At 50.2% G+C, this 27,617-nt stretch overlaps 2 protein-coding genes across 3 annotated transcripts; one reads left to right on the top strand and one right to left on the bottom strand.

Annotated features, from left to right (window-relative positions):
* Nucleotides 1-1,866: 1,866 nt before the first annotated feature.
* Nucleotides 1,867-17,536, bottom strand: LOC132471753 (serine/threonine-protein kinase TAO2-like). Of its 2 annotated transcripts, none has more exons than XM_060070994.1 (21): nucleotides 17,118-17,536; nucleotides 15,053-15,193; nucleotides 14,849-14,920; nucleotides 14,607-14,708; nucleotides 14,434-14,479; nucleotides 13,163-13,259; nucleotides 12,904-13,017; nucleotides 12,731-12,822; nucleotides 12,291-12,384; nucleotides 10,260-10,341; nucleotides 9,540-9,710; nucleotides 8,995-9,201; nucleotides 8,759-8,887; nucleotides 8,041-8,099; nucleotides 7,754-7,931; nucleotides 7,336-7,464; nucleotides 7,004-7,207; nucleotides 6,016-6,255; nucleotides 5,617-5,838; nucleotides 4,521-4,703; nucleotides 1,867-2,962 (listed from the first exon to the last, which is right to left on the bottom strand). In XM_060070994.1, exons 2-21 carry the CDS (start codon nucleotides 15,182-15,184, stop codon nucleotides 1,976-1,978), a joined length of 3,540 nt encoding a protein of 1,179 aa, XP_059926977.1. In that variant the 5' UTR covers nucleotides 15,185-15,193; nucleotides 17,118-17,536; the 3' UTR covers nucleotides 1,867-1,975. The 2 variants fall into 2 exon arrangements, with proteins under 2 accessions (XP_059926977.1, XP_059926988.1); XM_060071005.1 differs by having other exon boundaries at nucleotides 5,626-5,838.
* A 4,006-nt stretch (nucleotides 17,537-21,542) lies between these two features.
* On the top strand, nucleotides 21,543-27,473 carry LOC132472084 (serine protease 27-like). Its single transcript, XM_060071540.1, has 6 exons — nucleotides 21,543-21,695; nucleotides 23,091-23,111; nucleotides 24,214-24,376; nucleotides 25,571-25,845; nucleotides 26,306-26,445; nucleotides 26,820-27,473. Exons 1-6 carry the CDS (start codon nucleotides 21,641-21,643, stop codon nucleotides 27,108-27,110), a joined length of 945 nt encoding a protein of 314 aa, XP_059927523.1. The 5' UTR covers nucleotides 21,543-21,640; the 3' UTR covers nucleotides 27,111-27,473.
* Nucleotides 27,474-27,617: the final 144 nt, after the last annotated feature.

Raw genomic sequence — 27,617 nt, 5'->3', positions numbered from 1 at the left:
TAATATTTACCGCACAGCGGTGACATCACAGCTCTTTAAAGCAGAATCAACAGTCAGGACAAATCGATGCACTTCCTCTTTTATTTTCTCCAAAAGTATTTTTTTTTCACGTTTCTGTACATCTAAGGACGTCCCCCGTCGCCATGACGCCCGGGCCGGACATCAGCTGACCGGGCCAACCAATGGGAGCGGGAGGGAGGAGTTGGCAGTGAGAGTGGATCATGGCTGAAGACAGGGGGGGGGGGGGGTGTCCAGGTGTCAACTCATTCTCCTCCATCCGTGCAGATGAGGTAGTCATGACAACGCCAAACTTGAATCTGTCTCCCATGGCAACGGCTAGAGGACTGGGGGCGCCACTGTGCAAAATTGAAATACCGACTTGACGCTCCCCAATCCGTACATCGCCGCGGCCACGGGACGCTCCTGAACGTTTCCGTAGCAACAGCCACAGTATGTTCCTGAAGTTCCATAGTAACTGCCATGGGATGCTCCCCAACGTCATGTCCATAGCAACCGCTTCTCAAATGCCATCGGTGGCGGAGATCGTTCACAACAATAAAAAAAATTACAAAATTAAAAGAATAAAAACAAAGATGGCACCCAACAGAGGACAGTTCCAGTCCAAATGCTAATACTGTTCTTCACAAGGCCACGCCCTCCCCGTGGCCACACCCACCCCGTGGCCACACCCACTCAGGGGTCAAGCCCCCCCGTTTAGTATTCCTTAAAAAATAAAGCAACATTAGTCAGAAGGTAAAACCTGTTTGTGCCTCACAGTAACATTGCTTCAACGCCCTCTAGTAAAAAATACTACGAATAAACGATTCATTCCGGTAGTACTGCTGCTGCGGAGTAGTACTACTGGTACTTAATAATGATTCTTACTAGTAATGCGGATTACTAGTACTAGGGTAGTACTAGTAAAGTATTACTATTTAATGCTATTTAACGTGAGTGCCTCGCTGGTCCAGGAGGCGCCTCTCTGGAAACTCCTGGACACGCCCACCCATTGTGCAACACCTCCGTGATGTCATCAGTGACCTCACGGCCGGACGACTCCGTGATGTCATCAGTGACCTCACGGCCGGACACCTCCGTGATGTCATCAGTGACCTCACGGCCGGACGACTCCGTGATTTCATCAGTGACCTCACGGCTGCATTGAGCAGTAGAGACGTCTCCTCCCTTATTTACATAGTTACACGGTCTAAACAGCCCTCGCCTCCTCTCACCACCTCCTCTCTCCTCGCTGCAGAGCGTTCCCTGGGAGAGGAGGACCTGGAGGAGGCCTCAAGGGCCCTAAGGACATTCTATAGAGGATGGAGCTCGACTGGATCTAAAACAGTCCTACTAACACGGGTTCTACTGCAGCTCTAGTCTATAGCTCTGGAACGCTCTCAGATAACAGTGGTTAAAATGTCCCCCCAGAGGAGGAGGAGGGAGAGAGAGGAGGAGGAGGAGGGAGGGGAGGAGGAGGAGGGGAGAGGGGGGGGAGGAGGAGGGGGGGGGGGAGGAGGAAGGAGGTGGGGATAGGAGGAGGTGGGGGGTGGGGTTAGGAGTAGGAGGGGGGTGGGGTTAGGAGGAGGTGGGGGGTGGGGTTAGGAGTAGGAGGGGGGTGGGGTTAGGAGTAGGAGGGGGGTGGGGTTAGGAGTAGGAGGGGGGTGGGGTTAGGAGGAGGAGGGGGGTGGGGTTAGGAGGAGGAGGGGGGTGGGGTTAGGAGGTGGAGTTAGGAGGAGGAGGGGGGTGGGGTTAGGAGTAGGAGGGGGGTGGGGTTAGGAGGAGGAGGGGGGTGGGGTTAGGAGGAGGAGGGGGGTGGGGTTAGGAGGAGGAGGGGGGTGGGGTTAGGAGGAGGAGGGGGGTGGGGTTAGGAGTAGGAGGGGGGGGTGGGGTTAGGAGGAGGAGGGGGGTGGGGTTAGGAGGAGGAGGGGGGTGGGGTTAGGAGGTGGGGGGTGGGGTTAGGAGGTGGGGGGTGGGGTTAGGAGTAGGAGAGGTGGGAGCCGTTGGAGATGTGGGAGGTGACCGAGGTGCTCCTGCTGAGCCCCCCGTCGCTCCCCCCACCCCCCCCCCCGGCGGGCCCCCCCGAGGCGGTCCTCCTCAGAGGCTGGGGGCTGTTCCTGAGGCCCCGGAGCCCCAGGCCCCCGTAGCCCCCCTGGGAGGAGGAGGACGAGGAGGCGGAGGAGGGCGGGGAGGAGGAGGAGAGGGAGATGGGCGGGGGAGGGGGGGGAGGGGGGAGGAGAGCCAGTGATTGGGCGGAGGCGTGGGTGGAGAGGAGGTGGGAGTAGTGGGCCCTGCTCCGCTCCCTCTCCCGGGCCTCGCGGTGGTCTCTGGGGTCCCGGTGGGGGTGGGGGTCGCGGTGGGGGTGGAGGTGGGGGTCGCGGTGCTCCCTGGGGTCTCGGTGAGGGTGGGGGTCGCGGTCGAGGTCGCGGTACAGCTGGGGGGTGCTCTGGTGGTGCTGGTAGTGTTGGGGGAGGTAGTGCTGATGGTGCTGCTGCTGCTGCTGCGGCTGCTGGTGGTGGTGGTGGTGGTGTTGGTGGTGGTGTGAGGAAGAGGACGACGAAGGGTGAGCTCTGCTGCCCAGGCTGAGCTCGCCGTCGCGGCCCAGCCCGTGGGAGGAGCTGACGGACTCCGCCCGGCTGAACCCCCCCCCTCCGCTCCGCCAGGGGGGGACGGGCCCGCCGGGGCCCCCGGGACCGTGGGCCCCGTGGCTCCAGTGGCTCCCGGAGCGAGGGACGGGGCGGGAGGGCCAGGCGGAGGAGCCCCCGGGGGGGGGCGGCGCGGCGGCGGCGGGCGCGGGGTAGCCCTGGCTGAAGGCCTCGCCCGGCGCCCCCGACAGCGCCATGCCGCTGAAGCCCAGGCGCATGCTCTCCGAGTCGAAGGCCTCCATCTCGTGGGCCTGCCGCTCCAGCAGCGTGCGGATCCGCTCCGAGCGCTCGTTCTGCAGGGACAGCATCTCCTCCTCGATCTGGGGACACACAGCGTCAGACACTGTCTAACCCCCACCTCACTGACCTGTCTCTACTGCCTAACCCCCACCTCACCGACCTGTCTCTACTGCCTAACCCCCACCTCACTGACCTGTCTCTACTGTCTAACCCCCACCTCACCGACCTGTCTCTACTGTCTAACCCCCACCTCACTGACCTGTGTCTCTACTGCCTAACCCCCACCTCACTGACCTGTGTCTCTACTGCCTAACCCCCACCTCACTGACCTGTCTCTACTGTCTAACCCTACCTCACCGACCTGTGTCTCTACTGCCTAACCCCCACCTCACCGACCTGTCTCTACTGCCTAACCCCCACCTCACTGACCTGTCTCTACTGCCTAACCCCCACCTCACTGACCTGTCTCTACTGTCTAACCCCCACCTCACCGACCTGTCTCTACCTTCTAACCCCCACCTCACTGACCTGTCTCTACTGCCTAACCCCCACCTCACTGACCTGTCTACTGCCTAACCCCCACCTCACTGACCTGTCTCTACTGTCTAACCCCTACCTCACTTATCTGTCTCTACTGTCTAACCCCCACCTCACTGACCTGTCTCTACTGCCTAACCCCCACCTCACCGACCTGTGTCTCTACTGCCTAACCCCCACCTCACTGACCTGTCTCTACTGTCTAACCCCTACCTTACCGACCTGTCTACTGTCTAACCCCCACCTCACTGACCTGTCTACTGTCTAACCCCACCTTACCGACCTGTGTCTCTACTGTCTAACCCCACCTTACCGACCTGTGTCTGTACTGTCTAACCCCACCTTACCGACCCGTGTCTGTACTGTCTAACCCCACCTTACCGACCTGTTTCTGTACTGTCTAACCCCACCTTACCGACCTGTGTCTGTACTGTCTAACCCCACCTTACCGACCTGTGTCTCTACTGTCTAACCCCACCTTACCGACCTGTGTCTGTACTGTCTAACCCCACCTTACCGACCTGTGTCTGTACTGTCTAACCCCACCTTACCGACCTGTGTCTGTACTGTCTAACCCCACCTTACCGACCTGTGTCTGTACTGTCTAACCCCACCTTACCGACCTGTGTCTGTACTGTCTAACCCCACCTTACCGACCCGTGTCTGTACTGTCTAACCCCACCTTACCGACCCGTGTCTGTACTGTCTAACCCCACCCTACCGACCTGTGTCTGTACTGTCTAACCCCACCCTACCGACCTGTGTCTGTACTGTCTAACCCCACCTTACCGACCTGTGTCTGTACTGTCTAACCCCACCTTACCGACCTGTGTCTGTACTGTCTAACCCCACCTTACCGACCTGTGTCTGTACTGTCTAACCCCACCTTACCGACCTGTGTCTGTACTGTCTAACCCCACCTTACCGACCTGTGTCTGTACTGTCTAACCCCACCCTACCGACCTGTGTCTGTACTGTCTAACCCCACCCTACCGACCTGTGTCTGTACTGTCTAACCCCACCTTACCGACCCGTGTCTGTACTGTCTAACCCCACCCTACCGACCTGTGTCTGTACTGTCTAACCCCACCAGTGACCCACCCTCTGCTCCAGCAGCGCCCTGCGGATGGAGACTCTCTGCTCCAGGTCCTTGGCCTCGCGGTCGTGCTGGGAGTCGCTGTGCATCTTGATCTTGCTCTGGTAGGCGTTCAGCAGCTCCAGCTCCTGCTGCAGCTGCATGCGCAGCACCTGGTACTCCGCCTCCTGGCTCTCGTCCAATCGCAGCTGTGGACACAAACCCAGACTCGATGTATCTTCAGCTGAGCACTCCGATAGGATGGAGCCACGGCTGGAGGTGTGGAGGGTGGTGTTGATGTGCTGGTGGGCGGGTTGGGAGTGGGGGATGTGGTGCAGGACGTGCCGGTGTGGTGGTGGGTGGAGCAGTGCGTGGTGGTGGTGCTGCGGTACAGGGAGTGCCGTGTGGTGGTGGGTGGAGCAGTGCGTGGTGGTGGTGCTGTGGTACAGGGAGTGCCGGTGTGGTGGTGGGTGGATGGGTGGAGCAGTGCGTGGTGGTGGTGCTGTGGTACAGGGAGTGCCGGTGTGGTGGTGGGTGGAGCAGTGCGTGGTGGTGGTGCTGTGGTACAGGGAGTGCCGGTGTGGTGGTGGGTGGAGCAGTGCGTGGTGGTGGTGCTGCGGTACAGGGAGTGCCGGTGTGGTGGTGGGTGGAGCAGTGCGTGGTGGTGGTGCTGTGGTACAGGGAGTGCCGTGTGGTGGTGGGTGGAGCAGTGCGTGGTGGTGGTGCTGTGGTACAGGGAGTGCCGGTGTGGTGGTGGGTGGAGCAGTGCGTGGTGGTGGTGCTGTGGTACAGGGAGTGCCGGTGTGGTGGTGGGTGGAGCAGTGCGTGGTGGTGGTGCTGCGGTACAGGGAGTGCCGTGTGGTGGTGGGTGGATGGGTGGAGCAGTGCGTGGTGGTGGTGCTGCGGTACAGGGAGTGCCGTGTGGTGGTGGGTGGAGCAGTGCGCGTGGTGGTGGTGCTGCGGTACAGGGAGTGCCGTGTGGTGGTGGGTGGATGGGTGGAGCAGTGAGCGTGGTGGTGGTGCTGCGGTACAGGGAGTGCCGTGTGGTGGTGGGTGGAGCAGTGCGTGGTGGTGGTGCTGCGGTACAGGGAGTGCCGTGTGGTGGTGCGCGGGGTAGCTTGCCTTACTCACAGCCTGCGTGGAGAGCATGTCGTTGATGGAGTGGTCGTACTGCTCGGCCAGGATGGCCAGCTTGCGGGTCTGCTCCTCCTTCAGCCTCTTGAGCACCGCCTTGTGGTCGGCCTTGGGCGTGGTCTCCAGCAGGTGGTTCCTCAGGGCCTTGTACTGCCGCGTCTGGATCTTACACGTGTCCTGGAACTGGCGCTTGATCTGGAGCTCCTTCGTCTGGAGGGGAGGGGAACCGGGGGTCATGAGGTCATGATGAGGTCATGATGAGGTCATGATGCGGTCATGATGGGGTCATGAGGTCATGATGAGGTCATGATGAGGTCACGATGGGGTCACGGTGGGGTCACGGTGGGGTCACGGTGGGGTCACGTGATGAGCTCCGCCCTCCCCTACCTTCAGGCTCTTGGGCTGCTGCCGGACCTCCACGGCGTGCTTCTGCCTCAGCTCCTGCTCCCTCCTCTTGTTGTACTCCATCTGGTTGGTGAGCTCTGTCTGGTGCTGGGTGCGGATCAGCTCCGCCCGCGTGCGCTGCACCAGGCCCAGCTGCCGGAACTCCAGCTCCTGGGTGGACTCGTGGTGCCGCAGCAGCATGGCGCACTCCAGGTCCTTCAGCGTCTGCTTCTTGTTCAGGTCCTGGGGGGAGGGGGGGGCATCACGGACCTTTAGACACCTAGAACCTCTACACCTAGAACCTCTACAACCCAGAACCTCTACTCTATACACACCTAGAACCTCTACACCTAGAACCTCTACGCTATACACCTAGAACCTCTACGCTATACACCTAGAACCTCTACACCTAGAACCTCTACAACCCAGAACCTCTACTCTATACACCTAGAACCTCTACTCATACCTAGAACCTCGCCTCTGTACACCTAGATCCCACAGGTTCTCCAGGCAGTAACAGGAGGTACCTCTACGAGGTTCTCCAGGCAGTAACGTGCGGTACCTCTACGAGGTTCTCCAGGCAGTAGCGTCCGGTACCTCTACTAGGTTCTCCAGGCAGTAGCGTGCGGTACCTCTACTAGGTTCTCCAGGCAGTAGTGTGCGGTACCTCTACTACAAGGTTCTCCAGGCAGTAGTGTGCGGTACCTCTACTACAAGGTTCTCCAGGCAGTAACGTGCGGTACCTCTACTAGGTTCTCCAGGCAGTAGCGTGCGGTACCTCTACTAGGTTCTCCAGTCAGTAACATGAGGTACCTCTACTAGGTTCTCCAGGCAGTAGCGTGCGGTACCTCTACTAGGTTCTCCAGTCAGTAACATGAGGTACCTCTACTAGGTTCTCCAGGCAGTAGCGTGCGGTACCTCTACTAGGTTCTCCAGGCAGTAGCGTGCGGTACCTCTACTACAAGGTTCTCCAGGCAGTAACATGCGGTACCTCTCTGAGCAGGTCCTGCTCCAGGTTGTGGCGCGCCAGCAGCATCTTCCTCTTGTACTGGCGGCACTGCAGCTCGTAGTACTGCCGCTGCCGCCGCAGCAGCCCCGCCTCCTCCTCCGCCTGCATCTGCTGCATGCACTCCTTCTGCCGCACCAGCCACTCCTGCTTCTCCCGCTTCGGCGTGGACTGGTTCTCGTTCAGCTCCTGGGGAGGGGGAGACACGTTAGACACAATACAGAGGCTATGGTCAGCTCCAGGGGGGGTCTGGTTAGCAGAGCTCTTGATCTGGTCCTGGTTAGTTAGTGTGTGCTAGTTAAGGTTAAGGTTAGTACCTCTTTGAGCTGGTCCTTGCGTTGGCGGTACTGCCTCTTCTGGGACTCGAGGAGGCTGGTGAGCTCCTTCTTCTGCTGGGTCAGGATGTGCTGCTGGAACTTCTTCTCCTCCGCCAGCGCAGCCTTCATCTGGAGATGTCACCACACGCATACATGATACACCCGGTCAGCTCTACACCCGGTCAGCTCTACACCGGGTCAGCTCTACACCAGGTCAGCTCTACACCGGTCAGCTCTACCTGACCTGGTAGAGCTGACCTTTTAACAGTTTCTACATGTTAGCCATGTCCAGGGGCTCACTCTGTGGTGAGTCGGGGACCCCTTCTACGGCTCAGCTATAGGCCTTTCACTCTGAGCTGTTACGATTCGTAAGGTTGCTTAGTCTAAGCCTCTTTCCCTCCCGCTGCCTCCCTCTCACCTCCTTGTCCAGGATGGCGTGGTGCTTCTTGGTCAGCTTGTCCCCCTCCCCAGAGAAGCTGCCCCTCTGCCCCTCCAGCTCCTTGTCCAGCCTCAGCTGGTGCTCGTCCATCTCAGACCTCAGCTTGTTCTCCAGACCCATCAGCTGCTTCTGGTGCTGCCGCCGCATGCGCTTGTACCTGCAGGGGTCAGAAGGTCAGGGGTCAGACTCATGCACATCGGAACACAGGTGTGTGTGTGTGTGTGTGTGTGTGTGTGTGTGTGTGTGTGTGTGTGTGTGTGTCCTACCCTGACATCTGCTCCCTCAGTGCAGAGCCCTGCTCGTGCTCCTGGATCTGACGAGTCACCTGAGGACCAGAGAGAGGACAGTCAGAACCATGATGTCATTGGTTTTTATATGCATCCAACATGATTAGAACAAGTTCCTCATTCCATCACGATGACATCATAGTTCCTCGTTCTCCCACAATGACGTCATAGCTCTTCGTTCTCCAACGATGACATCATAGCTCTTCGTTCTATCACGATGACGTCATAGCTCTTCGTTCTATCACGATGACGTCATAGCTTTGTTCCCTCACGATGACATCATAGCTCTTTGTTCTATCACGATGACGTCATAGCTCTTTGTTCTATCACGATGACGTCATAGCTCTTTGTTCTCTCACGATGACGTCATAGCTCTACGTTCTATCACGATGACGTCATAGCTCTTTGTTCTATCACGATGACGTCATAGCTCTTTGTTCTCTCACGATGACGTCATAGCTCTTTGTCCTATAACGATGTCATAGCTCTTTGTTCCATCACGATGATGTCATAGCTCTTTGTTCTATCACAATGATGTCATACTGCTCATTCCAACATGATGACATCATAGTTCCTCGTTCCATCATGACGTCATAGCTCCTCGTTCTATAACGATGTCATAGCTCTTAGTTCTCTCACGATGACGTCATAGCTTCGTTCTCTCACGATGACGTCATAGTGGCGGTCAGTGTCTCACCAGGGAGGCGGTGCGGATGGTGGCGAAGTGGTCTCTGTTGCGGTAGTACGCCCGGCGCCGCCCGGCCGACGGAGCCAGCGGCTGGTCCATCTCAGGCTGGTAGGGGTCGTCATAGATGTTATCATGACCCTGAGAGAGAGACGGGTTATCAGAGAGACAGGTCATCATGACCCTGAGAGAGAGACAGGTCATCATGACTGATGTTGTTCATAGTGTGTATAGTGTGTACTACGTACAGAGGGCCGGTGTATGACGGAGCTGTTGGAGGTGACGGTGTGTTCTCCCTCCCCCATCATGGCCATCTCGTCGCTGTGGTCGGAGGCGTCGGCCAGACTGGTGACGGAGCTGCTCTGGGAGCTGGCGCTGATGGACATGCTGGGAACGGACTGGGAGCTCTCCAGACTGTTCACCGTCCCAGTCCGCAACAAGTACTGCTCGGCCTCCTAAACATTAATATACACTACACATTAGTACACACATTACTTCCCTTCATAATGTGTACTTATAATAATTATAATGTTATGAGCCGCGAGGCGACTCCTTCTGTTCTCTAAAGCTCTGGCCTCTAGGGTAGGTCACATTTCAGAGAATCCTCCTCCTCCTTCCTCATCTCCTCCTCTCCGTCCTCATCTCTTCCACCTCCTCCTCCTCCTTCCTCCCTCCTCCTCACCTCCTTCCCCTCCTTCCTACCTCCTCCTCCCCCTCCTCCTCCTCCTCACCTCCTCGTCGTCCTCCCTCCTCACCTCCTCCTCCCTCCTCCTCTCCTCCCCCTCCTCCTCACCTCCTCGTCCTCCGCCCCCTCCGGCGTCGGCCCGTTGTTGTGCGTCTCCTGGAAGAGGATCTTCTTCATCTTGCGGTACTGTAGGTTGTCCAGCTCCCGCACCGCCTCCTTTGTCCGCGCGATCAGGTCCATCACCACGGTAACCGGGCGCTCCCTGCACAGGAAGCGGTGCTGGAAGGACAGAGGAGGGGGTGTCTTTATCCACTGCTCTCTGTGTGTGTGTGTGTGTGTGTGTGTGTGTGTGTGTGTGTGTGTGTGTGTGTGTCTCTGTGTGTGTGTCTCTGTGTGTGTTTGTGTGCGTGTGTCTTTGTGTGTGTGTCTCTGTGTGTGTGTTTGTCTCTGTGTGTGTGTCTTTGTGTGTGTCTCTGTGTGTGTGTGTGTGTGTCTCTGTGTGTGTGTCTCTGTGTTTGTGTGCGTGTGTCTTTGTGTGTGTGTGTGTGTGTGTGTGTGTGTGTGTGTGTGTGTGTGTGTGTGTGTGTGTGTGTGTGTGTGTGTGTGTGTCTCTGTGTGTGTGTCTCTGTGTGTGTCTGTGTGTGTCTCTGTGTGTGTGTGTCTTTGTGTGTGTCTCTGTGTGTGTGTGTGTCTTTGTGTGTGTCTCTGTGTGTGTGTGTGTGTGTGTGTGTGTGTGTGTGTGTGTGTGTGTGTGTGTCTCTGTGTGTGTCTCTGTGTGTGTGTCTCTGTGTGTGTGTCAGGGTGTGTGTGTCAGGGTGTGTGTTTTACATTCAGCAGGATATCAGAGGTCGGTCTGTCCTGGGGAATCTTCTGCAGGCAGGAGTCGACAAAGTTACGCAAATAATCAGACCTGTCAAAATAAACACATTACCACTCATTATACAAATACTTCTACTACATTCTACCCAGACTATGGCGTCTGTTTGTGAGGCTCTGGGTGAGACTGCTGCCAGGCCAACATTCAAGTCCCGCCCAGAATGGGTGAAATATGGTCGCGTCCACTGCTGGTTAAGGAATTGTTGCACAAATGGAAATCTACAACCTGTAAGCAGCGTGTAAACTTTAGGGCTGGGTATTGCCAGGTACCTCACAATCAATTAAATTTGATTCTTAAGGTCTTGATTTGATATCGATTCGATATTGATCCAATTGCTTCGATATCGATTCAATAATACGTGCAGATGACAAAAATACCTCAATATTATTTGGAATTAACCATTTCAAAACGAATTAACGATTACATTGTGCTTTAAAGGGGTAGTTCGGCATTTTGGACATAGGGCCTGATTCCCAAGTGAGCATTGGTATTCTATATCACTGGAGACAGTTTTCAACACATTTCATACAGTCCTTCTAGTTGCAGAGTTCGCTCGTGCTAGGCTAGCGCACGTCAACGGGCAATGCTAGCCTGCTATTAAAAACAGTCTTACCCACTCCACAGTACACCCGAGGTAAATCAATTATAACGACAGACTATAAATCTAAATGTCTGTTTATAGAATAATGTTAGAAATAAAACCAACCTTGCATTGCATTGCATTTTGAGGGAATTGCGGGGTCTCAGCAGCAGTGTTTATATTCCTGTACGTAGGCTATGGCAGCGGCGGACTGATACCTAGGTTACCTGCCGCTGTCATTGCTACAAACGCAGAGTACAGTGAACGAAGGAATTCTATAAGCGTATTCAATTAACAAGATATGCCCACGTTTGGAGGAGTTAGCGATGCATCTGCTTTTGAAGACGATTATGAGGAATTTGTTGTATCCAACGAATCGTACATGTACGAGCCGGTGTTTTGATGTCCAAGCCAGCAGCAACAAGCCACAGTTGAGTCCTTTCTGGATCTCGCACTGGAAATTGGTGGAAACTTTGTGGTGCCCATCTGTACCGTTTATTTCTACAATTTCTAAAAGCACACTGAACCATCATGTTGCCTAGTCGTTCAATTGCGCTTCTGTCCCACGCTTCTCTGTTTACGTTCTTCTGTCGTGATTCGGTTACAAACCTAACCAGCGCATAGTAAAATTCCGCTTCTGCTGAGAAAGTAGTCCCTCGATGATTCATGCGATGCAAGGTTAGTTTTATTTCTAACATTATTCTATCAACACAGACATTTAAATCTATAGTCTGGCGTTATAATTGATTTACCTCGGGTGTACTGTGGAGTGGGTAAGACTGTTTTTAATAGCAGGCTAGCATTGCCCATTGCCGTGCGCTAGCCTAGCACAAGCGAACTCTGCAACTAGAAGGACTGAATGAAATGTGTTGAAAACTGTCTCCAGTGATATAGAATACCAATGCTCACTTGGGAATCAGGCCCTATGTCCAAAATTCCGAACTACCCCTTTAACTAGCAAAAAGGGAATACACCATTGCATAGTATTGTTCCTGAGCTAAACTTGCAGCATGAAAGCAATAATCATAGCATGGACAAATGTAAAGGTCATGTACATTTAGGCATACTCGCTTCTAGATTACAATGACTGAATATGCTTCTTTTTTATTTTTTTATGGAAATAATCTATTTAAAAAAATCGAAATTGAATCGAGAACAAATACATTGCAGTGCATTGATTAATGGATATTTTTACCCAGCCCTAGTAAACTTATATCACAGATGCTCTGTCTTTAGGACTTTAGGGTCTACGGTTACAACATGTGGTCATACATTATAGACGGACCGAGAGACAGACAGACAGACAGATAACAAAAGAGACAGACAGACAGAGAGAAACAGACAGACATACCAAAAGACAAACTGACAAAACTGAGAGGGACAGAAAGACAGGTCTCCTCACCAGTGGTTTGAGCTCAGGACCGGGCTCTCGTTCTGGGCGATGTGGTACAACGCGCTCATGGCGTTCATGTTGAACAGCGGAGGCTTCCTCTCCGCTACACACACACACACACACATAGCATCAGCTTACTGAGCTCTATACCATTAGTCTTAGCACACCTAGCGTTATGCAGCTAGCATTAGCTTACCTAACTCTATGTAGCTAGCATTAGCTTTCCCAGCTCTAAGTAGCTAGCGTTAGCTTACCCACAGCTAGCATTAGCTTACCCAGCTCTCTGCAGCTAGCATTAGCGTACCCAGCTCCATGCAGCTAGCATTAGCTTACCCAGCTCTATGCAGGTCGCATTAGCTTACCCAGCTCTTTGTAGCTAGCATTAGCTTACCTAGCTCTATATAGCTAGCATTAGCTTTCCCAGCTCTAAGTAGCTAGCATTAGCTTACCTAGCTCTATGCAGGTGATGCCCAGCGACCACACGTCCACCTTCCCGTCGTACTGCCCTTCGTCCATCGCCAGAATCACCTCGGGAGCCATCCTGACACACACACACACAGTGAGAACTATGTATCACAACTGTCCTCATTAATAACGTCTCCTGTGTAGTTCGAGGTCTCACCAGTAGGGGGTGCCAACGAAGGAGTTGGCTGGAGCCACGATGGAGGCGGAGCCAAAGTCTCCCAGCTTCACCAGCCCCGGCTCCGTCAGCAGAATGTTTCCCGCCTTCACGTCCCTGCAGGGAAAGGAACCCACAACCACCACGGATCAGGAAATATACGCCCCACCTTGCTGGGTCAGCAGGGTTAAACCAGCCGGTTTAAAAGGTTGAACCAGCCTCATCGATTGATTAAACATTATTCTAATGTTCGAAGTCTCACCTGTGGATCATGTTGTGTGAGTGGAGGTATGCCAGCCCCTGTAGTGCACCATGGGTAATGGCTGCTATCTCCATCTCCTGCAGAGGCTTCTTGTGGACTGAGAGAAAACAACGCGTTAATAGAAACACCAGACCCGGCGAACACTTTACCAACACTAGAGACCGAAACTAGAGACCGACACTAGAGACCGACACTAGAGACACTAGAGACCGACACTAGAGACCGAAACTAGAGACCGACACTAGAGACACTAGAGACCGACACTAGAGACCGAAACTAGAGACCGACACTAGAGACACTAGAGACCGACACTAGAGACCGACACTAGAGACCGACACTAGAGACCGACACTAGAGACCCTAGAGACCGACACTAGAGACCGACACTAGAGACACTAGAGACCGACACTAGTGACACTAGAGACCGACACTAGAGACCGACACTAGAGACACTAGAGACCGACACTAGAGACCGACACTAGAGACACTAGAGACCGACACTAGAGACCGACACTAGAGACCGACACTAGAGACCGACACTAGAGACCGACACTAGAGACCGACACTGACACTAGTGACACTAGTGACACTAGAGACCGACACTAGAAACACTAGAGACCGACCGATATATCGGCAGGCCGATATTATCGGCCAATATTAGGCATTTTTCAAACTATTCGGTATCGGCATTTATAATGGCCAATAAATGAATAATAAAAAAAAAATGTTTGTCCATCAGAGGGCGCTCTAACGCCCCAAACCCGCTGATTCAGCCAGAGTTAGGCAGAGTGAATGACGGAGATCGACGGAGATCATCGGTGTTGTTCATGTATGCAAGTGTGTTCATGGTAAGTTGGCAACTGTCACGAGACATACATTGCTTGATAGCAATTAAAAGAACATCCCCATCAATGCTCTAAAGTCGATAAGCATGACTTAATTCATGACTACCATGTCCAGTTTTGCTGTTGTTACGTGTTAGCCGAGAGTGAAAAGGATTTAAAGGATAACTACAAATAACCAATGTTAGGGAAATCCGTTTGTTTTGTTGCGTGTTTCTTTTCTTTTTTTTTATATATATATATTGGCCGATATATCGGCATATCGGATTTTTAAATCACAAAATATTCGTATCGGTATCGGCCTTAAAAATCCTATATCGGTCGGGCTCTACTGGAGACCGACCCTAGAGACACTAGAGGCAGTATGGAGAGAGTAGAAGCCAACACTAGAGACAGTATTGAGACAGTAGAGTGATAATGGAGTCCGTACCTTCCAGGAGGTCCGAGGCCGATCCTAAGCAATACTCCATCACCAGCTGCAGACGGAAGAAACTTTGATGAGTGAATAGTTCCTCAACCCTGCCTCCTTTCTAGTCAACCCACAGACAGACCGACAGACAGACGGACGGACAAACGGACGGACCAACAGACGGACGGACTCACCCATGCGGTGTGCTCCCGGAGGTAACATCCTCGGTACTCGATGGTGTTGGGGTGTCTCAGCTTCTGAAGGAACTTGACCTCCTTGATGATGTCCTGCCATTTCTGGAGGCACAGCAACACAGTCACACCTCCACCCTTCCCAACTCCAACCCAACCCTCACACCATCCCCTCTACCCTGTCCCCCCCCATCCTGACCACCCCCACCCTCTCCACCTCCACCCCTTGTCCCCCCAGGCGGTACCTCGTTGGTCTGCTTGCCGCTGTAGGACATCTTCTTGATGGCCACCACCTCATTGTTGCGGATGTCGCGGGCCTGAGGAGACAAGACGACGTGAGACCCACAGAACGTTAGGACCAGACCCCCTCCGGACCAGACCCCCTCCAGGGCCCTCGGTCTATCACCGGGCGTCTGCACCGTCAGTCCTGTGGTATAAGATGAACTCACAAAGTAGACGGCTCCGAAGCTGCCATGGCCGATCTCCCGCAGGTCGGCGAACAGCTTCTCAGGGTCCTCTCGGTAGAAGAGCTCCGCCACATCAGGGTCCTTCAGACTGCCGGCCCGGACACTCGAGGGCATGGCCAGGGCCTGGGCGAGAGACAAAGGAGAGAGCCACAGGGTCGGGGAGAGAGACCACACGGGGGCGAGAGACGGAGAGAGGGAGAGAGAGACACAGGGACGAGAGACATAGGAGGTGACAGGGAGGGAGGGAGAGAGAGACACAGGGACCAGAGTGTTAGTTATATATATTGATAGAGGGTATTGGTTCTATGTTTAAAAATAGGGTGTTGGTTCTATATTTATAGAGAGGGTGTTGGTTCTATATTGATGGAGTGTTGGTTCTATATTGATGGAGGGTTTTGGTTCTATATTGATAAAGAGGTGTTGGTTCTATATTGATGGAGGGTGTTGGTTCTATATTGATGGAGGGTGTTGGTTCTATATTGATGGAGGTTGTTGGTTCTATATTGAAGGAGAGGGTGTTGGTTCTACATTGATAAAGAGGGTGTTGGTTCTATATTGATGGAGGGTGTTGTTCTACATTAGGTTGTTGGTTCTATATTGAAGGAGAGGGTGTTGTTCTACATTAATAAAGAGGGTATTGGTTCTATATTGATAAAGAGGTGTTGGTTCTATATAGATGGAGGGTGTTGGTTCTATATTGATGGAGGGTTTTGGTTCTATATTGATGTAAGGTGTTGGTTCTATATTGATGGAGGTTGTTGGTTCTATATTGAAGGAGAGGGTGTTGGTTCTACATTGATAAAGAGGGTGTTGGTTCTATATTGATGGAGGGTGTTGGTTCTATATTGATGGAGGGTGTTGGTTCTATATTGAATTGTATATATGATAGGAAAGGGTACAGGGCCGCGGCCTAGTTGACTGGCACGCTAGAAAAAGATTTTAAAATAAGGTCAAGGTTAAAAAAGATATTCAGAATCACATCTAGAGGATGACCCCGTTGGAGATGGAGCATAATAAAACAACGGCAGCATCGTTTACTACTGGACTGTAGTATCCAGTCAATATTGCTGTTACTAGTACTACTACTTCTCCTGCATTATTCATACTGCTGCTTCTTGTACTACTACGACAACGGTATCACTCAGCCATACTGCTGCAGTATCCTTTCATACTACTACTACTGGCCTGTAGTATTACCTCCTAAGGTACTGTGGTACTCAGTCATGGTATTTCTAATCTAGGATTCAGCACATCTTGTTCTAGCAGAACTTCTGGGCGGAGCCAGGACTCCAAGGGGCGGAGCTATGCCTTGTTTCCTGTTTTGTAATGAAGAAAACCTGTTCACGCTTAGCGGGAGAAACTGTCAGGAGGAGTTGATGAGTGTGTTCTTCAGCGGTCTACATGGAGCCAAACCTCTACAGACACTTAGTGAACTAGTGCTGGCCGCGTGTATATCCACCAATGACCTGCTTACAGATCCATCTCCAGCAACATGATTAGTCTAAAACAAGGGGAACACCCCCTTTACCCTGAGCCTGCTGCTATCAGACTTCAGATATTAAAATATTACTACCAACTGTACCACTCAGTCATATCCTACAACTGTACTGCAGTATTCAGTCATGTTAATACCACCATAGTATTTATCATCCTCCTACGGTAGCGTTCAGCATATCCTATACTCTGGCATTTAGTTATATTTTATTGTACCATTTAGTGAAATATACTATACTTTAATATTCTGTCATTCTATTCCTACAATAGTAGTACATTACTGCGGCCACTAAACTGCAGAATTCATACTTATATATACAGACACAGTGTATATATACTTTTGTGTGTGTATGTTTGCATGCATGTATCTATGTATAGGGCTATACATGTTCTTCATTCACTATTGTTATTGTAGTGTGGGCGACACAACATCCAAAGAGAACCAGTATCTACTGTCAGCTAGTTCAACTAGCCTGTTAGCAGCCATCCTGTCAAAAGCTAGCATGTTAGCAGCTAGCGTGATAGCAACTAGCCTGTCAGCAGCTAGCCTTACCGCGGCGTTTTGTGCCTGCGCTCCGGTAGGTAAAAAGAGCCGTTAGCACTCAGCAGTCCGCTGTCCTCCTCATAGCCCGCTGCTCAACACCGGCGTCGTGGCTCTCTGTCCCGGACGTTCTCCTCTAGCTCCACCGAGGCTGGTCACTGGCTGAAAGGCTAGCAGCGGAGCTCCGGTGGCTAGCTTAGCTCGCTAGGTAGCATTAGCTGTCTCTCTGCGGGGTGGGGAGGCTTTTGGCGGCTGGGTTCTGCAGCTCCACTCTTCTGTGCATTATTCTTATTATCAATGTGGTGCGCTTTACGTTTTAGGCATCACCCGCACGCCCTGGGTCCATAGAGTTCCCGGTTCGATTCCCGGCTCGTCCTGCTGGACACAAAATGGAACGTAGCGGCAGGGCGGGGCTACGCGCATGGGCGGAAAGAGTCCGGATGGAGGTTTCTGTGAGCCGTCGCATCATAATAATAAAAAATAATCATAACAAAAAAAAAATGGACGTCAAAGTAATAACAATTATAATAGTAGATGTGTGATTATTCCACATTCGTTATGAAGCTGTATTTATTTGGAAAAAGACTCGGATAACAACAATGTTTCTGTTTTATCTTGTAACTTGGGATATCATTGGGGTGGGGTATCAGTGGAGGGGCATCAGAGGGGGGAGGGGTATCAGAGGGGGGGGGGGTATCAGAGGGGGGGGTATCAGAGGGGGGAGGGGTATCAGAGGGGGGTGGGGTATCAGAGGGGGGGGGTATCAAAGGGGGGGGGGGTATCAGAGGGGGGTGGGGTATCAGAGGGGGGTGGGGTATCAGAGGGGGGGTTATCAGAGGGGGGGGGGTATCAGAGGGGAGTGGGGTATCAGACGGGGTGGGGTATCAGAGGGGGTTGGGGTATCAGTCTGGGGTATCAGAGGGGGTGGGGTATCGGAGGATAATGGGGTATCAGAGGGGGGTGGGGTATCAGAGGGGGGTATCAGAGGGGGGAGGGGTATCAGAGGGGGGAGGGGTATCAGAGGGGGGGTGGATAATCATTCTGGGGTATCAGAGGGTAGTGGGGTATCAGAGTTCTGGAGTATCAGAGGGTAGTGGGGTATCAGTCTGGGGTATCAGAGTTCTGGGGTATCAGAGGGTAGTGGGGTATCAGTCTGGGGTATCAGAGTTCTGGGGTATCAGAGGGTAGTGGGGTATCAGTCTGGGGTATCGGAGGGTAGTGGGGTATCAGTCTGGGGTATCAGAGTTCTGGGGTATCAGAGGGTAGTGGGGTATCAGTCTGGGGTATCAGAGGGTAGCGGGGTATCAGTCTGGGGTATCAGAGGGTAGTGGGGTATCAGTGTTGTGTAATATGTGATGCTTGTCAGGAAGGCAGCATCCAAAGGTTTCAAGGAAACATGCCAATATGAGTTTTAATTTATAAGAACATGGCTTTGATAAGTCAGCCTGATGTCCATACATTGGTATCATATTTGTAGGATGGGACATTATAGATTAAAACACCAGATGGCATTATCTGTGCAAAGATGAATATTACAATGTTGTTAGTTGACTTTTTATGTAGATGGTGAACAGCACTGTGGTACTCCTTTGTATTTGTTTCGAGGAGTGCATTAAAAACCATAAGTGATAACAGTTTGAGTTCCACCAGCAAGATATTAATTAAACCAGTTAAAAGACCCATGGCACGTAACTTATTGAGCAGAATAATATGATCAACTTCATCAATGAAGAACGAGAAAGAAAAAATGTCCACATTGTTTATCATCCCAAACCAGTCTCACCAGTTTGACATTTTCAGTACTATTTCAAAGTGCAATGACGTACAACATACAATAAGTGTGTGAGAGCAGTGGCAGTTTCAACATAGAGGCATAGTAGGGGGGCCCAAACCAGCCCAAAAAAAACTGTGCACAAACAGAGACGACGCAAGACAAGTCTAGGCGAGAAAATAAAGTGAACGGTTAGGAAATAAACGTACCAAAGCAGCTCAAATAAAAGAAAAAGGCGAAAAGGCAACGCTGCCAAAGATACACACTTTGTCACGGCTACTGTTGGGGTTACAGACAGGAACAACAACGTCCAGAGCGTTGAGCACGCCGCTACAGCAGCAGCAGCAACCAGCTAGCTGTGAAGTGGCGCTAGGGGAAGACCTGTGAGAAGACGTCAATAAGTAGGACTCTATGCTAGAAGTGTGTGATGTGGAGAACAATCTTATCTTTTCACTCTCATAGACTCCCTCTCTCTCGCGCGCGCGCACGCGCACGCACGCTCTCGCTCTCTCGTGCATAGGTTTATTTGTAGAATGTTTGAAATCTTCAATCTTCAATCAATATATAAACAGTGTTGGTTTTCCTGGCATTGTGGTAAAGACAGGTGTTATCTGAAACCTTATTCCCCTTTGGGTGCCATCGTGACTATTTGTGTAGTGCTACACTTTGTGTGTTCTCTGCTTTTTTTTTGGAGCAAAGAAGTATGCAGGGTTTAAAGGGGAATGTTTTTTTTCTCATCCGCAAACTTCTGCATAGTTTGCCTATCAACCATTCAGTCTAAATCCTGAATCCGCCACTGTGAATACCTGCCTGTAAAGGGTGCAGCCAGATGAGGAAGTAAGACAGTGTTTATTATCTCAACAGCTGAAGTCATGCTGTAAAAAAATTCCATTGAGGTCAGATTCATCAGAATAATGAGAAACAGGAAACAATACAGAAAACAAGTATCAAACAAAATACTGATGTAGGCCTAGATGTGTAGTCCTGTTCACTTAGACTGCTCGTTCATTTTCAGCACAAAATGAAACAAGGATTTTAAAACGAAATGATTATTTTTAAATCCCATCACAAGAGTCATGGTACATTTGTAGGCTTTAAAATTAATGTCTCTGACATTGCATATATAATGTGTGTGTGTGTGAGAAATAAAATGCATGTATAAACATAGATTAAAAAAAAAACATAGTCGACTCAGAAGATATAGTAACACATAGTAAGAACGAATCGACAGACAATTGAAAACAGACAATAAAATATGCAGATAATAAAACACTGCGTACATAAAACATAATAGAAAGTGCAAACTGCAGTAGATTAGAGCAGAACACATTCAATAAAAGCAGATATACATCAGCATAAAGCACAAACATGCAGCATAAACATTTACAGCAGCATAAAGAACAAGCATGCAGCACCAACACATTAATGTAGACACTAGCATGCACAACACAAGACAGGAGCACAAGACGGGAGCACAAGATGGGACTGGAGCACATAGGAGACCAGCACGCAAGACATTACAGTTACCACGAAGTCAGCACATGCAGCAGGTGTGTGTGTGTGTGTGTGTGTGTGTGTGTGTGTGTGTGTGTGTGTGTGTGTGTGTGTGTGTGTGTGTGTGTGTGTGTGTGTGTGTGTGTGTGTGTGTGTGTGTGTGTGTGACACCTTGCCTTGGCTCCTTTCTGAATAGCTGCCTGTAAAGGGTTTAACAAGATAAGAAGGAAAAAACGAAGAATCCAAGTCAACAAGCCAACACAATATGCTGTTGTGTATAAAACTCAATTACAACAACAAGTAAGAATTCAGTTTACCAAATTCCCTATTTAAATGATGATATTTGTACTGTTATGTATTGTTTGTATCATTTTACTTGTATCATTGCAACAGCCTTTATATTTACTGTTAAATTGCATCCTTTTGTCGGACTACTGCGTGTTTCTAAAACCCACCCCTTATATCGTTTTAATCTAAATACCTGCGTGTGAAGGGTGTTACAAGATAAGATGGAAGAAAAACACGAGGAATCCAACTCAACAAGATGACCTATTGACGAGAAATGAAGGAAGAAAATAACCCTGTCTATTAGAGAATCACACAACAGTACAAACCTGCTTACCCTTACTCTGAGTATTCTCAGGACACTGTACTAAGTAGATTAGCTTTACATGCCTATCCACCATTCAGTCTTGAAAAAAATTCTCTGTTCTCATTTAAAGTTCGGATGAGATGGACCCATACATATCTTCGCCTTGGGCCCCCGATTTGCAATACCCACCACGGCGAGAGAGGGCTGTTATCAGGAGATTAAGGGAGGAGAAAGGGCAGTCAATCTACTTTGAAGCTGAACTTACTTCTGTAAATGTAAAATAGTGTTTTTGTATCTTATTATGCAAATTGCCTTAGCGTGCAAACAAAATAAAACAAAACAAAACAAAAGTGTGATATAAATGACAGGTATTGTATTGTTCTAATCCTGATTAATATTACATGTTATAAATGACACGTTAAGTACGACAAATTAAATGAGCATGTCACTTTGCTCTATAAATAGGGAGGACAACTATCGTGTGTGTGTGTGTGTGTGTGTGTGTGTGTGTGTGTGTGTGTGTGTGTGTGTGTGTGTGTGTGTGTGTGTGTGTGTGTGTGTGTGTGTGTGTATGTGGGGGTGGGTGTGGGTATGTGGGTGTGTCTGCGCGCTAGAGACAGGTGATAGTTTCGTTCCTATACAGAGAGCAGTCTCCTGTGGACAGCCCACAGACACAAGATGGCCAACCGAGTGATTAGCACTGCCTTGGTGCTCTTGGCCCTGACACTCAAAGGTAAGAGAGACTCCTTGAAATAACCATACAGTAAAGATACGTCTTTAAATATATGAATCAGCAGAGAAATGTAGGTAATACTCTATAGGTCTTTAGGTAGTTAACATTTTAGAAATACAGCTTTAAATATCTGAAAAATATGAGACATGTATTTAAATCGGTAATACTCAAATATGTCTTTAAATAGTTTACGCTTGAAATTAGCTTGAAATATCTGAAACAGAAGAGGAATGTATATAAATAGGTAATACTCTACGGATATCTCTTTAAAGGCACCCAGTGCAACTTTATGTAAACATTCAATGAAAAATAAACATCCAATTTCTAGTCTTTTTTACACGTAGTAAGTTTCAATAACTCCATACCATTACATATCGACATTCAAGGAGCAAAGATGAGACGTCGTTGTGTGGTGGGAACTGATAGAAAATCGTAAACAACAACAATCGCCGGTGGGGAGAAGCCATTTTTCCATTGACTGGAAGCCTGCTTTATTTATTGTAGGTTACCAAAAATAAAGAAAATGGCGGCATTGTTGTTGTTATCGATTTTCTATCAGTTCGCACCACACAGCGACGTCTCATCTTTGCTGCTTGAATGTCGGTATCTAATGGTATGGAGTTATTGAAACTTACTACGTGTATAAAAGACTAGAAATTGAATGTTTATTTTTAAGCCTCGAAAGTTGCACTGGGTGCCTTTAAATAGTAAATACATTGGAAATATAGCTTAAATATCTGATACATTAGAGAAATGTCTTTAAACAGGTAATCCTCTGCAGATATGTCTTTAAATAGTAAAAACATTAGAAACATATAACTTTAAATATCTAATACAGTATAGCAAGGCAATAGCGGAGAGGAAACCTTTTCCCAAACAAATATTTGTAGGATAAGAAGAATGATCTTTTCTAACAATTATTCAAAATAAAATCCATCCAGAATAAATAAAATGGACCGTAGCAGAAGAAATGAAGAAAATAATTTTAAGAAAGACAAAGCCAAATGTAGAAGTCAGAGAGAAGCATGTTCTACCAGAGTTCTCCAGGGCTCGTAGAGAGAACCCTTCTTCTCCGCACTGCTCCCGTCTTAGAAACACCTTCGTTTTCTACGCAGCGCCTTGAAACCCAAAGTCTGAGTGTGAACTTCAAGTGCCACGGCTGTAAAACCTTTCCAAACAAGTGTCCCACCAAGTCCCAACGGCCAATGCAGCGCCGGTAGAAACCTAAAGTGTGTTCGTCATACGTCTTAAAGTCGATCACAAAAAAACAAAGGGCAGAGGTTCAGGTTGGTCCGGTTAGGGTGGAAGGACCATCTGACAGGAGGACATGGGGCATTCCTTCATAGGGGGAGGCGTCTTGTGATTGGTTATCTGAATGCCATTCTGTGTCTGCAGGAACCCGCGCCCAGCTGGACGGTACGTCAACAATCCCACACAGACTGAAGAACATGTGACCACAATGTAGATGGATAGGGCCACACCCCCTAACCCTGAGCAGGAAGGGGTTAGACAGTACAGAGACAGGTTATTAAGGAGCAGGAAGGGGTTAGACAGTACAGAGACAGGTCATTAAGGAGCAGGAAGGGGTTAGACAGTACAGAGACAGGTCATTAAGGAGCAGGTAGGGTTAGACAGTACAGAGACAGGTCATTAAGGAGCAGGTAGGGGTTAGACAGTACAGAGACAGGTCATTAAGGAGCAGGTAGGGGTTAGACAGTACAGAGACAGGTCATTAAGGATCAGGTAGGGGTTAGACAGTACAGAGACAGGTCATTAAGGACCAGGAAGGGGATAGACAGTACAGAGACAGGTCATTAAGGAGCAGGTAGGGGTTAGACAGTACAGAGACAGGTCATTAAGGAGCAGGTAAGGGTTAGACAGTAGGAAGACAGGTCATTAAGGAGCAGGTAGGGGTTAGACAGTACAGAGACAGGTCATTAAGGAGCAGGCAGGGGTTAGACAGTACAGAGACAGGTCATTTAGGATCAGGTAGGGGTTAGACAGTACAGAGACAGGTCATTAAGGAGCAGGAAGGGGTTAGACAGTACAGAGACAGGTCATTAAGGAGCAGGTAGGGATTAGACAGTACAGACAGGTCATTAAGGAGCAGGTAGGGGTTAGACAGTACAGAGACAGGTCATTAAGGAGCAGGTAGGGGTTAGACAGTACAGAGACAGGTCATTAAGGATCAGGTAGGGGTTAGACAGTACAGAGACAGGTCATTAAGGACCAGGAAGGGGATAGACAGTACAGAGACAGGTCATTAAGGAGCAGGTAGGGGTTAGACAGTACAGAGACAGGTCATTAAGGAGCAGGTAGGGGTTAGACAGTACAGAGACAGGTCATTAAGGATCAGGTAGGGGTTAGACAGTACAGAGACAGGTCATTAAGGACCAGGAAGGGGATAGACAGTACAGAGACAGGTCATTAAGGAGCAGGTAGGGGCTAGACAGAAGGTGAGTTATCATCAGGAAGGGGTTAGAGAGTGGACGTGTAACTAACTCTATTGGCTCCCTAGTATGTGGGATGGCCCCCCTCAACAACAGGATCGTGGGGGGGGAGGACGCCGCGGCCGGGACATGGCCGTGGCAGGTCAGCCTTCACCGCAATGGGAGACATTTCTGTGGAGGGTCGCTGATCAACAGGGAGTGGGTCCTCACCGCGGCCCACTGCTTCCAGGGGTGAGTCTGCAGAGAACTGCACCGACACCTGCGACTGACGTCAGCCTCGGGAGACCCCCTAGAGCAGAGGTGTTCAGCAGGGGGTCCGCGACCCCTAGGGGGTCCGCGGAGGTACTGCAGGGGGGTCGCGAAAGTTTTGGTTGTTTAGACATTTTTTTCTATTCCCCCTGCAATTGTCTCAATAAATTGAAATGTCTTTAAATACACATTAACATGAATACAACACACTTGCCGCGTTTACATAGACACTTTTGATCTGATTTCTAATCGGAATAGATCTATTCCTATATTGCGATCAGAATGTAATATATGTATGGCGTACGTTCGTATGTCTCTTGCGCACACCTAAAAAGAGGGGTGGTGCACACATCCAAAGGCAAACCACAGGTGCTAGACAATAGGATTGAACATAAGAAAAAAGGAGGGCGTACACCTGACACATCTGGACCGGCCGCGACAATTTTATGCATTTGATTTTAATGAAAGCCCAGCAGGAGAGAGCTTTTCTCTGCCTGCTCCTTCAATTAAGAAGAAGGACAGTTTAATATAAAACACAATTTTATACAATATATAAGTAGGGGGTCCCCGCTCCATCTCCCCATCAGTTTGGGGGTCCTTGGCCTGGAAAACGTTGAAGACCCCTGCCCTAGAGGGTTAGGGTTAGTTCTGGAGTAAAGACCTTCATGCTTGATAAAGGCCTCACCTTACATTAAGGGCTTGTCCACGTGGCCATGCCCACATTCCCCAGCATGTATATACAGCGGGCAGGGCTGGCTGCCTGACTGGCATTACCAGATTTCAGGTGGCTAGTAGACTTACTGGTGTAAACAGTAGCCAGCTGACTGGTGTAAACAACATCCACCATGTCCCCAACCACCAACAAGCAAGTCATTCAATGGTTATACATTATTATAAGTAATAAAACTTATATTGTGCATTATTCTCCCCCTCCTCTCGTCTATCTTGTGGCCGTAGGCATCATCTCCCCCTTGTTGTTTTGTGTATTATTGTTTGTTGGTGGTTGTTGATCATTGTTTGGGTCTCGTTAGTGTCTCCTAGTGTCTCCTAGTGTCTCCTATCGAGGCGGGCGCAGTCAACCAGAACACTCATAGCTGAGGGAAGGCCTTCTGACCTCCCCTCTAACCCCCCCCACCGCCCCCCCCCCAACGCCTCTAACGCCACCCTCTCCTCCAGGGCTGGAGACTCCACTGTACGCCTGGTGGTGTACCTGGGCCGGGACACCCAGCAGAGCCTCAACCCCAACGAGGAGGTCCGCGCCGTGGCCCGCATCGTCAACCACCCTGACTACGACGACACTCCCAACAACAACGACGTGTGCCTGCTGCAGCTGTCCGCCGCCGTGACCTTCACCGACTACATCCGGCCCGTCTGCCTGGCCGCGGCGGCCTCCAGCTTCCCCGCGGGGACGGGGACCTGGGTGACGGGCTGGGGCACCGTCGGCACGGGGGGTGAGACGCTCTATTGGGGGTGGGAGACCTCTAGTGGTGGTGAAGGTCTACTGGTGGAGCTGCACTCAAAGAGTTCTACTGGTCGAGTTCCACTGGTCGAGTTCTAGCGGTGGAGCCAGTAGAGCTCTCCTGGTAGACCTCGACTGGTGGACTTCTGCTGTTAGAGTTCTACTGGTGCATTTTGTGTTCTACTGGCAAAGTTAGTGTTTGACTCGTTAAGGTATCGTTCTTACTGGAAGTGTTCTTACTGGTAGTGTGCTTACTGGTAAAAGGTAGTGTTCCTACTGGAAGTGTTCTTACTGGTAGTGTGCTTACTGGTAAAGATAGTGTTCTTACTGGTATTGTTCTTACTGAAAGTGTTCTTACTGGTAGTGTGCTTACTGGTAAAGGTAGTGTCCTTACTGGTAGTGTTCTTATTGGTTTAGACTGGACGCGTCCTTACTGGTAACTGTTTGTTCAGAGCCTCTGCCGGCGCCACAGAGGCTTCAGGAGGTGATGGTTCCAGTGGTCTCCAACCGGGACTGCAGAACCACCTACAGCACTCTCACAAGCAACATGATCTGTGCCGGCCTCACCGACGGAGGGAAGGACTCCTGTCAGGTCCGTCCTCCGGCTTTACCGTACATTACAATGAGTGCATTCAACCATGGAGACACCGCCCAGAAAGTGCAAGAATAACTTGAGGGCATACAATTCATAAAAGTGTACCACACCATGCCATGGTTAGTGTCCGATGCTAATAATGCTACGCTAGTCATGTTATCCTTAGCAGCATTCTATGCTATCTTTGATAGGGTGGTTATGCTATGCTAAGTTTGCTTTGCTATTTATACCGTATTAGTAATGCTATGCTGTTGATGATAAGCTCAGAATACCTTGGCCTCACCTGCCGTGCCACTCAGGGTCAGAGGTCAGACCTGTGTGTACCTTAGCAGCGTGCGCTAGGCTAACAGAGGCCCTCTGTCCTCCTGCAGGGGGACTCTGGTGGCCCCATGGTTTACAAGAACGGCTCCCGCTGGGTGGAGGCCGGGGTGGTGAGCTTCGGCATAGGCTGCGCGTTGGCCGACACGCCGGGGGTGTACGCCCGTGTGTCCGAGTACCAGGACTGGATCAGCAGGCAGATCTCCACCAGCCCGCCCGGCTTCATCATGGCCACAGGGAACCCCACCGCTGCGTCCATTGGGGTGTCCAGCGTCGTCTCCTGCTCCGTCCCGCTCCTCTTCCTCCTCCTGCCTGTGCTGTTCTCTCTCTTCCTCTTCTCGTAGACACAGACTCTACACACAAACTCCGTCTTAGTTTGAAGACTCTTACTTCAAACTAAGACACGTTGATTAATTTGGTGTAAACCCGCGTGAATCAGTTTGTTTTCTGAGGACGGACAAAGGGTGGTGGGCGGACGCTGTGAAGATCCAACACTATTGATGCTTTAGACAAGATCTGTGTGGCTGTGGTTTATGGAAGGACATTCAAAGTAGGATTTAGACTTTAAAAACTCCGGCTGAGCGAATGAATGAATAATGTGCTTGATATTTTCCTTGATAAAAATGAAATTGGTATTTATTTTTTAATTATATTTGCAACAGATTATTATTATGCATGCAAAAAATAAATAAAGTGAAGGAACAAGTTATGGTGTTTAAAGTTGGTGAAAATATCATAAATTCTACCCAAAATGCTGCCTATGTATAGATCACTGATTCATTCTAAGTCTGTCCACTCTTTTCCTTTATATTTAATATGGATGAAATACACAAAATATTTAAATATCACAA

The sequence above is a fragment of the Gadus macrocephalus genome, chromosome 2, assembly GCF_031168955.1.
Source record: "Gadus macrocephalus chromosome 2, ASM3116895v1".
NCBI classification, from domain to species: domain Eukaryota; kingdom Metazoa; phylum Chordata; class Actinopteri; order Gadiformes; family Gadidae; genus Gadus; species Gadus macrocephalus.
Note: the sequence above shows the minus strand (reverse complement) of the source record. Positions and strands in the feature narration are given on the sequence as shown.